A 13435-nucleotide genomic window follows, 5' to 3' on the forward strand; every position below is an offset into this window, starting at 1 on the left:
GGGGAGGGGGAGGCACTCAACTTGGGGGCGGTGACGATGCGCATGCGCGAACTTTCATCTTCTTACGACTCGTTCGCCTGATTATCTCATTTGCATACCCTATTTATGGATAATGACTGCCAATTAAACGGTATCTATTTTGCTAATGGCTTCATGGATCAGTGGATGATGATGAGTCTACAGAATAAACCCCGCCATGGAGGAGGGAGGGGGGGGGCTGGTGATGGGGGTAGTGGTGGTGGTGGATATAGTGATGAAGGTTCCTGGTGATTGGTGAGATCGTTGAGTGTGGTAGTTGTGGTGGAGGTGGTGGAAGACATCGAGCAGTTGTTGGAGTTGTTATTGTGGTAGTGGTGGTGGTGATGATTGAGGCGCACGAGGGAGTGGTGATGGTGGTGGTGGATGGGGGTAGTGATGATGATGATGGTGGTGTTGGTGGTGCTAGTCGTTGATGGTGAGTGCAGAGGGTCGAGGAGGGAGGGAGTCGAGGGAGGATGTAATTCTCTCATTACGAGTGCGTGATTTCGTAATTAAATCCCCTGAGTTCATTAATTACCCCTTTAGTCTCCAGGCTCGTGGAGACCGCTTGGCGATCGTCCACAAACCCCTAAACCTTGACCACTTATACAACTATCCACTACCCCTCCCCCACCCCAATTACCCCGACCCCCCTCCCCCCAATCTCCCCCCACCCAGGGTCATTCTCCCGGCAACCTCGTTCGCTTGTTCGCTTTCAGTGTCGGTGTTCACAGCGATATTGTTATTGATTGCGTGCTCGTGGAGCTGTCCTCCCCCCCCCCCCACTAACACCGCCCGACCACCGTTAGCAGACACGAGATGTGCGCGTGGGTTGTTGTGGGGAGGTATGGTCGGAGCGATCCATCACAGCTTCGACCGCGCGTCGCGCTCATCACGGGACGCGCGGAGCCATTCATCACTCACGGCTTGGGGCTGAGCCACAGAGCGAGCCCCCCCCCACTCGGAGCTGAGTCTCACAGCGAGCCGAGCCCCCCCCCCCCCCACTCGGAGCTGAGCCACACAGCGAACCGAGCCCCCCCCCCCCCCCCCCCCCCCACTCGGAGCTGAGCCACAGAGCGAACGAAGCGGTGACACCGAATAGAATGACGGAGTTGCCAGGGGAAGTTGCTACAAGGGTTGCGGAATGAGTGGCACTGATCGAGGAGTACTTCGGGATCACAAGAGGGTCGGGGAGGGACCGGAATGAGTGGAGGGGCGAGGGGAGGGAAGAGGAAGAGAATAGGGAACGGCGAAGAGGCGGGGCTTCGAGAGAGGAACGGAAGGAGGTTAAGGAATGGGACTGCTTCATGTACAGGGGCAGCGTTGAGTCTAAGGGCAGTGTTGAGTCTACGAGCAGTGTTGAGTCTATGGTGCAGTGTTGAGTCTCTATGGGCAACGTTGAGTCTATGGTGCAGTGTTGTTGAGTCTATGGGCAGCGTTAAGTCTATGGTGCAGTGTTGTTGAGTCTATGGGCAGCGTTGAGTCTATGGGCAGTGTTGAATCTATGGGACAGTGTTGAATCTATGGTGCAGTGTTGTTGAGTCTATGGGCAGTGTTGAGTCTATGGGCAGCGTTGAGTCGATGGTGCAGTGTTGAGTCTATGGTGCAGTGTTGAGTCTATGGGCAGCGTTAAATCTATGGGCAGTGTTGAATCTATGGGACAGTGTTGAATCTATGGTGCAGTGTTGTTGAGTCTATGGGCAGTGTTGAGTCTATGGGCAGCGTTGAGTCGATGGTGCATTGTTGAGTCTATGGTGCAGTGTTGAGTCTATGGGCAGCGTTGAGTCGATGGTGTAGTGTTGAGTCTATGGTGCAGTGTTGAGTCTATGGGCAGTGCTGAGTCTATGGTGCAGTGCTGAGTCTATGGTGTAGTGTTGAGTCTATGGTGCAGTGTTGAGTCTATGGGCAGCGTTGAATCTATGGTGCAGTGTTGAGTCTATGGTGCAGTGTTGAGTCTATGGTGCAGTGTTGAATCTATGGTGCAGTGTTGAGTCTATGGGGAGTGTTGAGTCTATGGTGCAGTGTTGAGTCTATGGGCAGCGTTGAATCTATTAGCAATGTTGAGTCTATGGGCAGTGCTGAGTCTATGGTGCAGTGCTGAGTCTCTGGTGCAGTGCTGAGTCTATGATGCAGTGTTGAGTCTATGGGCAGTGCTGAGTCTATGGGGCAGTATTGAGTCTACGGGCAGTGCTGCTTAACGTATAGGGGGAAGTTAATTCCTGTGGAGGAGTTGCAAGGAGGGAGATCGAGCGGCGAACCGCCACTGCCGTTGGGACCAATATTGAACGAAAGAGAAATCTTTAAAAATGAAACCCTTCCACGAGCAGACGATGGCAGGCACCGGGATGCCGAGTGTAAATGTCACGTGGGCCGACGAGGGAGAGAGAAATCTGCACTAAAGTCTCAGACGAGAGAAAGATCGCGTGGAAGCGTAAGAGGAGGAAATCCACCGGTAATACGCGGGTATGAATGCGGCGGTCCGTACGGACTGCCCAGGCTTGCGGGGGGGGGTCACTATTGGGGGAGTGGGTTGGAGGGAGGGAAAGTGGGGGGGTGGGGGGGGTAGAGGGGAAGTGGGAGTGGGTTGGAGGGAGGGAAAGTGGGGGGGGTGGGGGGGGTAGAGGGGAAGTGGGAGTGGGTTGGAGGGAGGGAAAGTGGGGGGGTGGGGGGGGGGTAGAGGGGAAGTGGGAGTGGGTTGGAGGGAGGGAAAGTGGGGGGGGGGTGGGGGGGGTAGAGGGGAAGTGGGAGTGGGTTGGAGGGAGGGAAAGTGGGGGGGTGGGGGGGGGTAGAGGGGAAGTGGGAGTTGGTTGGAGGGAGGGAAAGTGGGGGGGTGGGTAGAGGGGAAGTGGGAGTGGGTTGGAGGGAGGGCTCGATGGAGGAGTAGGGGTGGGGGAAGGATTGAAGTGTAGGATGGGAGCGATGGGAGGAGTTTGAGGTTGGGATGACTGCGTTTAAGGGTGGAAGGAGGGAGGGGATGGAGGGGGTGACGATTTGGGGAAGGGGATGAGGTGGCGGTGAAGATGCGGAGAGGTGTAGGTGATGGCGAGGGAGAGACCACGAGTATGACGAAGCTGTGCGGGGGCAGTGAGAGGATCCGGCGAGTTCACGATCCCAGTCTGCTTGGTGTAGCCGGGTGTGAGCTCCAGCGAGCTTGGGATCGAGTCACAACTGCGAGAGGGGTCTGGGGCGGGCGTGTGTCAGTAGGGGGGCGATGATTGCCACGGCGTATCATCACAACGGAGTCATTTGCCCTGTAATTTTCTCATTTGGAGTAGATGATGAGTGGGTGGTAGTGGTGGTGAGTGAATGTGTTAGGGTGCTTGGTCGACTTAGCCTTGTGGTGCTGGCCACCCACCCCCTCGTGTGCCGTGCCGGCCTCCATCGGCGCTGCTCGCGAACAGCACTTGCCCCAACCGTCTGTTATGTCTACACGGGGGATCTTTGTATTTTATTTTATATCAAGTGAATGTAATAATGTCGATCGCTCCACATCTGATGATGATGATGATGACGATGATGGTGGTGACACGGGGCACTGATACGGCCCAGTGGTGACGCGTTCGTCGCTTGTTGCAGTGGTTCGCGGTTCGACCCGGGCGCCCCCCCTGGTAAATACCGCGGGTGTATTTAACCAGAAGAAATTGGCCGAATGTGCGCCGTCCGCTTCACAGTGGACGTTTAAGGTCCCATGACGTCGTTCGAAACAAGAAGTTGGCCATTGTGTGCCCGCGTCAGGGTCCAAATTTTGCCAGATTCGGAAAAAAAACATGAAAAGAAATTTCCGCAAAATTACTTAATTTGGATCACATACAGAGCAGAAATCCTACTTCACCTTCCGATTGTTATTTTACCAGGTGAAGCCCACTGAGCTAGACAGCTCTTTTTCAGACGCGACCGAGCCATCACAAACTATAGGTCAACGAAATAGTGGCGCATCGTGTGGGAATGCAGAGCAGCCAAACACTCTAAACGCGTGATGTTGATTTTAAATGTGGACGGGAAAACAATCGTCCCCCCCCCTCCTCCTCCTGGCGGGTTAATACCTCCATACAGGCTGGTGTCGAGTCAGAGAGAGAAAGAGGACGACTCAGAGAGAGAGAGGGGACGACTCAGAGAGAGAGAGAGGGAGAGGACGACTCAGAGAGAGAGGGCGACTCGCGAGAGAAAGGGGACGACTCGAGAGAGAGAGGGGACGACGCAGAGAGAGAGGGGGCGACTTAGAGATAGAGGGGCGACTCGGAGAGAGAGGGGAGTGACTCAGAGAGAGGGAGAGGGCCGACTCAGAGAGAGGGAGAGAGGGGACGACTCAGAGAGAGAGAAGGGACGACTCAGATGCACCAGGAGGAGAAACCACAGAGCAGCAGAAAGGCAGCAGTAGCCGCACGTTGAGGAGCCAAGGTAATCGATGATTGCCTAGGCTCTGCAGTCCTCTATACATCAAGGTGTTTTCAGCCAACGAATTTACTTATTTGGACACGTGGGAGGAAACTGGAGCATATTTTGAAATGTACCTATTTTCCAGAACATTCCAGATAGATTCAGTGCTGAGTCAACTTGGAGTAACTTCTAGAACATTCTATAACTTTCCAGTCATATAAATAGTATAAATACCTTAAGCCGACGAGTTCAGGTTAGTTCCAGCTGCCTAAGTGTATACATATCTGCATTTTTCTGAGATGGCATCAAAAGGCTGCAAGCATCCGGCAGACGCATTTTGCTATGTCTACAGGAGCGAAAAAGTACTCTGTGGAAGCATCTGCTAAGATGTGTGAGGCCTCCAAGGCATATTTCGCCATGCCTGTCGGGGATCAAGACAAACCCTGGGCACCTCATTTCACCTGCGAGCAATGCAAAAAAACTCTGGAAGGTAAGATGGACAATTCTTGCTCGGAATCTTAAGTTATGAAATTTGTCGAAAAAATATGTAATTGTAAAAGTTTTTATTTTATTTTAAATGTTTTACAATTTTCAATGTTATTAAAAAAATATATCATGTATGAAAAATGTTGCGAGAATCTCTTACACATTAGTCATGGGTGAAATAAATGTATTTTTGTAGGATGATACGAAGGGGAAAAGAGAGCCATGAAGTTCGCTATCCCAAGAATTTGGCGGGAACTCACTGACCACTCAAGCAACTGCTACTTCTGCATGGTGGACCCTTCCAAACGTCGGACTGGCAAGAATGCACCTGCTATCACGTGTCCGGACCTTCCTTCATCCATCGCCCCGGTGCCACTACTGCCATGAGCTCCCCGTACCCACTCCTCCGGAGAGAGAGCAGCCGTCTTTAGAAGAGAGCAGCAAGTCAGAGAGCGAGGAAGACGTTGTAGATCCAGATGGCAATTTCAGAGGTGGAGCTGAGGAGAGACACCCATACTACTCCAACCAAAAAAAACCTCAACGACTTGATCAGAGATCTTGGTCTCACCAAGTCCAATGCCGAGCTTTTGACGTCTAGCCTCAAGCAGTGGAACTTGTTGGATGAAAGTGTGCAAGTCGCAGATCCGAGGAAGCGTCACCAACCTTTTTGCAGCTTCTTTACCCGTCAAGATGGGCTCTTCGTCTGCCACAATGTGACCAGTCTGTTCGAGGCAATCGGAATCGCCTGTAACCAGAATGAGTGGCGCCTCTTCACTGACAGCTCATCCAGGAGCCTCAAAGCCGTGCTGCTCCATAATGGTAACAAGTACCCGTCTCTTCTCCTGGCTCCCTCGGTGCACCTCAAAGAGAATTACAACAGCATCAATATCTTGCTGGACGCCTTGAGGTATGATGAGTATGGCTGGGAGGTCATCGGAGACTTAAAAATTGTGGCATTCCCGATGGGTTTCCAAGGCGGTTTAACCAAGTGTCCCTGCTATCTTTGCCTTTGGGACAGCAGGGACACCAAGCCGCACTACCACAGGCAGTACTGGCCACAGCGGACCGAGTTCTCAGTGGGGAGGAACAACGTCAAGTGGGAGCCACTGGTGGACCCCCGGAAGGTGCTGATGCCACCACTGCACATCAAATTGGGCCTTCTGAAACAATTTGTCAGATCTGTAGATAAGGAGTCGGCAGCCTTCAAGTACCTTCACGACTTCTTCCCTAAGCTGTCCGAGGCAAAGGTCAAAGCCGGTGTCTTCGTCGGACCACATATAAAGAAGATCTTGGAGTGCAATGAATTCCCCAATAAGCTCATTAGTAAGGTGAAAGCGGCTTGGGACAGCTTTGTCGCAGTGGTTCGTGGCTTCCTGGGCAATCACAAGATAGTTAAACTACGTGGAGCTGGTTGAGACTCTGGTGAAGAACTACGGCAAATGGGCTGTAGGATGTCCCTCAAAGTCCATATCCTTGATGCTCATCTTGATAAATTCAAGGAGAACATGGGAGCGTACTTGGAGGAGCAAGTCGAGCGCTTCCACCAGGATATACTGGACTTTGAACGCCGCTACTAAGGACAATAAAACGAGAACATGATGGGAGACTACATTTGGGGGCTGATTCGTGAAAGTGATTTACAGTATAATCGTAAATCTCGAAAAACTACTCACTTGTAAATCTTTTGTCTTAATTTTTTTTATTATTTTAGCATACATACATGTTAATTTTGATGCTTATGTTTTTTTCTTCTGACTTTACGTGAAGGAAAAGACACAAATTCGACCGTTTTCTCATTGAAAATAGGTAAATGTCAAACTATCACTGTCCTGGTCACAAAATCAAAGTTTGTGGGGAACAATAGCCATGTTTTTTACTTTTTAGGCCTCAGCAAATAACGAAATAACACTTACTACCCAGGAACGAAAATTGTGTGAGAAAGTGAATTATTGCAACGGCTCCTGATGCTGCTGCTGTTGCCGATGATGCCCCTGCTTACGACCAGGGGTCGGAGACCAGCGGTTCCTGAGCCGCGTGCGGCTCTTTAAGGACCGCCGCTTCGTGTCCTCATTCATTAAGAACCACGACACCGTCTCGTGTTGACCACAGTGCATTGCGGCTCTCAAAATATTGAGTCTTTTTTTACCTAATTCAACAAAAAATGTCTCTTCTTGTTATTGTGGTTGCCGATCCCTGCTCATGATGATGACTCATGCTGATGATGATCAAACTGATGATGACTCATGCTGATGATGATCAAACTGATGATGACTCAAGCTGATGGTGATCAAACTGATGATGAATGCTGCTGCTCCTGCTACGACTGCTGCTGCTGGTTATGATGGTGATGATGGGGATGATGGTGGTGATGATTGTAATGAAGGAGGGGGGTGGGTTAACTGTTAGTGCTCCGTGTATGAGGAGGTGAGAGAGGCCGAACGCCGGTTCGCCACGCGTCACAGTTCCGAACCCGTGACGAACCGATCCTGGCACGCGGCACGTAGGGGATGACGGGGGGAGAGGGGGCAGTGTAAGTGGAGGGGAGTATCAGTGATCGTCTTCACGATATGCAACACGTGGTCACGTGCACAGCTACAGCCCCTCCCCCTATCGGTGATGGATGTGTGAGCCGGTCGACTCAGCCTCAAATGAGGACAGTACCTCGTGGCGATGTGCGATGTGTAAACATCGCCACTAGGGAGACAAAGGCGGCCAGGCGTGTTGCTGGCCACCCACCCCCTCGTGTGCTGTACCGGCCTTCATAGGTGCTACTCGCTAACAGCACTTGCCCCAAAAGTTTGTTCAGGCTATACGGGAGATCTTTGTATTTCTAGCTGTATATTTACGTGTGTGTCTCTGCCTGCTACTTTGTGTGTCTTTGAGTCTCTGTCTCTCTCAGTGCATTGAAGTATCTCTCCCCATCTGGCTCTCACTCTCTTTGTATTGCCGTGTTTGTATTTTTCTGTCTCTCGGCCGTCTCCCTCTCTATCCGTGTACGTGTTTGTATCTCTCCCCCCTCTCCCCTCTCCCCTCTCTCTCCGCGTCTTCATCTCTCTTTGTTCATTCTCTGCGTCTTTCCATCATCTCCCTCTCACGGGGGCCCTGTCGCCCCGCCCCCCTCTCTCCCTCCATTGACACAGGCCGCCACTTAGCGGAGATGTGCGGGGTGGTGGATGGGGAAGGTGGGGGGGTGGGGGTTGGTGGTGGGGGGGGGGGTGAGCGGGTAGGGGGGGTTAGTGAGTGGTTGGGGGGGGGGTGAGTTGGGGCGAATGAGCCCCCCCCCCCCACGATAAACACAACTACACTCTGGGACGAGTGAGCCGTTCCCCGCGGCAATCAAGAACGCGAGACGGGGGGGGGGCGGTGATCGCAGCGAGACGCGACGAGGGGGCCGCGCGATGTGATTTGGTGGGGGGCCGCGGCGTGGGAGGTTGGGGGTCCTGGTGGGGGGGGGCGGTACAGGGTGGGGGTGCGTAGAGAGAAAGGTGGAGCAGGGAAGGAAGCTTGAAGGAGATGGGGGGGGGCAGGGGGGGGCATGGATGTGAGGGAAGGTGGGAAAAGTAGGGGGCAAGAGGGAGGGGTAAAAGCGGAAAGAGGGGGGGGGGGCGTTGAGTCACGTGTGGAATGTGGGCACATCGTGGGGGTACAGAGGGAGGGGATTGTAGGGGGGGGGGGTGGATCCGGTCTGTGTTCGCCCATCGGCGCGCGTCGTGAGCGTGATAATCGATAGTTGATCACCGAGATCGATGACTCGTTACGCGCTTAGCTCACTCGTCAGGCGCGGGACTGCAGCCCGTGCGTGGGTCACGGGGTCGCGCCCCCCCTCCTCCTCCATGCGGGGGCGACACGGGACGACGATCCGGACTCGGAGGCGAATCGAGGGGAACGGCGGCTGCTCGCTCCCCTCTCCTCTCCCCACTCCTTGCCCCCCCCCCCACCTTCTTCTGAACCCCCACCGTGCCCCCCTTTTCTTCTCCCCCACACCCCCCTCCATGCCTGTGTCGCCACCGCCGCCCCCCACTCCTCTTGTTCGTCGACCTCAGAGTCCAACCCCCCCCCCCCCCACGTCTATCGCCCCCCCCCCACTCCCCTCACCATCATCCCATATTCCTCCCTCGCACCCCTCTCCTCCTCACCCCTCCTCCCTCACCCCTCCTCACCCCTCCTCACCCTCCTCACTCACCCCTCCTCACCCCTCCTCACCCTCCGCTTCCCTTTAGCTCTCTCAGCCCCCCCACTGATCCGCCCAACCCCCCCACCCCCCGCCCCCTCCCAGCGCGCGCGCTCGGAAGCCGCATGAATTATTCACGCTCCCTGTGCAGAGAGAGGGAGTGGGAGGTTTTCTTCCTGCTATGTTCACATTTATTTATCCTTCCGTCACCAAAACCACCTCGCCCCCACCCCCTCCACCCCTCCCTCCCGCTCCCTCCCTCCACTCCTTGCCCCCCCCCCACTCTCCCCTACTTCCCCCGCCCCCCACTCTCCTCCGCCCCCCACTCTCCCCTACTTCCCCCGCCCCCCACTCTCCCCCAACGTTGCGCTTGTTTAACTCCGCACTCTCTCGAGTCTTCTCCCACCGCGATGTGTGTGTGTGTGGTGGGGGGGGGTCTGTGTGGTGGGGGGGGGGGGGTCTGTGTGGGGGCGGGGTGGGGGGTGGTGGGGTCTAGTTAATGGGAGGGTGTAGGGGGGGTTAATGGGAGGGAGTAGGGGGTGTGAGTCTGGGCGTTTGGGGGGTTGCCTTCGCCAGTGCGCGTGGTTTGTGTGGAGCGGGCGGCGCTGAGAACCCGGCCACCCGAGATCGATTCCCGCTCACGACCAAGAACGAGCGGCGAATGTTTGAACCGGTCCTGGGCCTCCCCTAGGTCGCAACAGCCTCTATGGGTGCCTGGTGCGATGTGTAAAACATCGCCGCTAGGGAGACAAAGGCGGTCGGGCGTGGTGCTGTCCACCCAACCCCTCGTGTGCCGTGCCGGCCTTCATAAGAACTCGATAACAACATTTGAGCCAACAATCTGTTCAGGCTATACGGGGGGAGTTGTGTTTTGTGTGTAGCTGTGTGTGTATCTGTTTCTCTGTGTGTGGCTGTGTGTTTGTAGCTGTGTGTGTGTGCATCTGTTTCTTTGCGTGTAGCTGTGTGTGTTTGCGTGTACCTGTCTCTATGTGTCTGTATGTACCTGTGTGTGTGCATCTGTGTGTGGCTGTGTGTATGTATCTGTGTATGTAGCGGTGTGTGTAGCTGTGTGTGTGTAGCTGTGTGTGTAGCTGTGTGTCGCTGTGTGTATGTGGCTGTGTGTATGTAGCTATGTATATAGCTGTGTATGTAAGCTGTACGTGTCGCTGTGTGTGTAGCTGTGTGTGTAGCTGTGTGTAGCTGTGTGTGTGTAGCTGTGTGTAGCTGTGTGTGTAGCTGTGTGTGTGTAGCTGTGTGTGTAGCTGTGTGTGTAGCTGTGTGTGTGTAGCTGTGTTTGGCTGTGTGTGTAGCTGTGTGTGTGTAGCTGTGTGTAGCTGTGTGTGTGTAGCTGTGTGTGTAGCTGTGTGTAGCTGTGTGTAGCTGTGTGTGTGTAGCTGTGTGTAGCTGTTTGTGTGTAGCTGTGTGTGTGTAGCTGTGTGTGTAGCTGTGTGTAGCTGTGTGCGTGTAGCTTTGTGCGGGGAGCGGTGGTGTATGTAGCTGTGTGTAGCTGTGTGTGTGTAGCTGTGTGTAGCTGTGTGTAGCTGTGTGTGTAGTTGTGTGTGTGTGTAGCTGTGTGCGGGGAGCGGTGGTGTAGCGGTTAGCGCGCTGCGCTATGAACCTGGCGACCCGGGTTCGATCCCCGCTCACAGCCAACACCAGTGACGATTGTTGTATATGTTGGTTATCAAAATTTGTTATGTTGTATGCGTGCGTGGGTGAAATTATTATGTTGTATATTTGGGTTATGAATATTCAGTGAAAATAATAATAATTAAATGAAATTTGGCCAAATGTGTAATTATCCGGAAATATGTTAATTTATGTAATTATGCACATTTGAATTATGCCAATTCGAGAGGTAATCGTATTAATTATGCGAGTGGGTGTAATTATGATAATGCAAGTCGTTATGATAACCAGACCCCGCCTCGGTGATGAGGGTGGGTTATCGATCGGAATAAGGCAATTAATCGTATGCAGTTATGCAGGTGTGGTGTAAGTATGCAAGATTGACTTAGATTAACTCGGCATCGTTGTCTAGGTTCGTCTCATTCTCGCTTTAACATTCCCAGAGTGTGTATTCGTGGTTATATTTTAGGTCCCCGGTTCACCCCGTTATCGCTTTAACATTTACTGAGTATGTATTAGTGTGTTTATTAAGGTCACCAAGTTCAGATCTCAACGCAGAAGCAGATCTTATGCATAGATTTCAGGAAAGAATCACACAACCACTTCTGTATTGATCAATTTATTACTAATTCAACCTTAACTATGATATAGTATGCGAACTCTCAATCCCGGAACGTCAACACGGCATCAATACAGTATCATCAACGATTGTCTGATTTCACTTTGACAACGGCACATGGATCCCGCATAACGCGATGGTTGTTAGTGAGAGAGAGAGTCGTTAAAATATGCAAATACTATGCTAAGAAAACCTTAACGTTAATGAATGATTATACTCAATATTGTTCACGCAGTACCGCACTCCTTATTGATCATACGCAACCCTTATCACGTTGTTAGCACCTTGGGTCACGGGACAGTTGAATATTCTGTAGAGGATGCGAGTACGTGCGGCGATTATGACTGAAAGATACTTGAAAGATTATACGGCGATAAAAAAACACAATCAAAAACAGTTATTATTCTTAAAGGCACCAATCTCAACAGATACATCGGCAGGTTATCTGACAACAGAACGGCTCGGAGTAAGGGCCTGCGACGGTGCTCCTTTTCCGAAGATCGTTATCTTATACCAAGTTTACTAATTGGGGACCAGATCACCTGATAAGGATCCGGTGGGCCACCACTCCCCACGTGAGCGTGGCTCGGCGGAAGGAGGTGCCAAGAATCAGTTCGTATTGATGGATCTGTTGGGAATTTATGCGATTAAGAGTACAGCCCACTAAATATTAAAGATAAAAATTACGAATACTCTTATAAACGACGGATGGCCATCACTCGGTCTCGTTGTGATGCCTTCCCAGCCACGGATGGCTTATGGGTTCGAGTGTGTTTGAGTGGTAAGAGTTGTCTTGAATAGTCGGTGTTCGGAGTCGATTCTTTATGTCAAACAGACGCCTGGTGGTCGTGTGGTGAGGGGGCGGTGCGCGTCATACGTATCAGTCGCTCCCCTGTCACCGTGGTGAACTGGTTCGGATGCCCGTTGATACGCTGTCGCAGTTCGGAACCCGGTCGGTAGGTGGCGCCCACAACTCGCTCGCAGCGTGCAGTGTTGGGTCGTCGACCAGGGTGTGCACGGAGTCTCGTCGCCAAACCGCGACCCTCACCACTCCGGCGGCAGCAGAGACCTCCGACTCGGCAGAGGTTGACCCACGCAGGCCGAGTTGAGCTGTCAAGCGGGTCTTGCCCGCCTGCAGAGGAGATGGGGAGCCGCTTGAGTCGAGCCCCGAGAGCCGGCTTTGGTAAGCCGATCGAACTCGGCTGAGTCCCAGACGAGCTGAAGATGAGTCGAGCCGACCCGCTGGTCGCAGCTCGCTCCTGAGCCGACCCTCCCGGTCGAGCTCGCTCCTGGGTCGACCCGCTGGTCGCCCTCGCTCCTGAGTCGACCCGCTGGTCGCACTCGCTCCTGAGTCGACCCGCTGGTCGCACTAGTTTCCAATGCTCAGGATCCTTTCCTTTATGCCGAAAAATCCCCCTGGATCCCGCCCACAAGGCGGGGCTTCTTTCGATTTTTGCTGTGTCAGGATCTGTCCGTAGGCAGGTGTGTCCATGTGTGTGTCCGTACGTCCGTATGTCCTTGTGTGCATCACCCACGGTATATTCCGTTGTCACACTCCCTCCATAAAACCCACGAGCAAACAATCAGATGTTACAAATTGCCTCGAAGTCGTCTCTCTGTCTGGGTGCAATATTATCTCTTGTCTGGCCTTCTTCATGAACCCAAAACACAGACGTTACAAATCGTCTCATAGGCGTCTTTGTTCGTGTTGCACAACCTGGAGGGAGGGGCAACACTCTCTCTGACCCGGCGCACAAAGAAATGGTTAAAAAGTTTTAAGTTAACATTTGTCCCTTACTATTTCACAGTTATGATTCTGTATGTAACCTAAGGTCTGTCGTTTCCCATCGTGGTGCTTGACTCAAGTGGAGGTGTTTCCCCGAGCGTATACACACTCCTATCCCGCGCTGCGGGGATACAAAGACGGCCGGGATCTCCCTTTCTCTCCGACCCTGGGTTTAACATCGTTTTTTTTTATTATGTATTTATATTCGACCTGGTGGTGATTCATCCCGTTATCCTGGCTCTTCCCTAAGTTTTACTTTTGTCTTTTCATGCATATGCTTATTATTATTATTAATTTATTTCCGATATCTTAGGTTAAGGGGTAAGTTTCTTGATCCTAGGAATTCGTA

The 13435-nt window shown here is 52.7% G+C and overlaps 1 protein-coding gene across 2 annotated transcripts; it reads left to right on the forward strand.

Moving 5' to 3' along the window:
* The first annotated feature begins 4687 nt into the window (after positions 1 to 4687).
* On the forward strand, positions 4688 to 7090 carry LOC133340279 (uncharacterized). 2 transcript variants are annotated; one of them, XM_061548379.1, is made up of 3 exons: positions 4688 to 4885; positions 5078 to 5788; positions 5900 to 7090. In XM_061548379.1, the coding sequence occupies exons 2-3, from the start codon at positions 5358 to 5360 to the stop codon at positions 6294 to 6296; spliced, it is 828 nt and encodes a 275-aa protein (XP_061404363.1). In that variant the 5' UTR covers positions 4688 to 4885; positions 5078 to 5357; the 3' UTR covers positions 6297 to 7090. The 2 variants fall into 2 exon arrangements, with proteins under 2 accessions (XP_061404363.1, XP_061404361.1); XM_061548377.1 differs by having other exon boundaries at positions 5078 to 7089.
* The last annotated feature ends 6345 nt before the right edge of the window (positions 7091 to 13435 follow it).

Source organism: Lethenteron reissneri, chromosome 9 (genome assembly GCF_015708825.2).
Source record: "Lethenteron reissneri isolate LAM-NWPU_2019-01 chromosome 9, ASM1570882v1, whole genome shotgun sequence".
Lineage (NCBI taxonomy): Eukaryota > Metazoa > Chordata > Hyperoartia > Petromyzontiformes > Petromyzontidae > Lethenteron > Lethenteron reissneri.

Bases quoted from the DNA above. Each gene is read 5' to 3' on its own strand.
- LOC133340279 (XM_061548377.1), top strand. From the start codon at position 5,358: ATGGCAATTTCAGAGGTGGAGCTGAGGAGAGACACCCATACTACTCCA.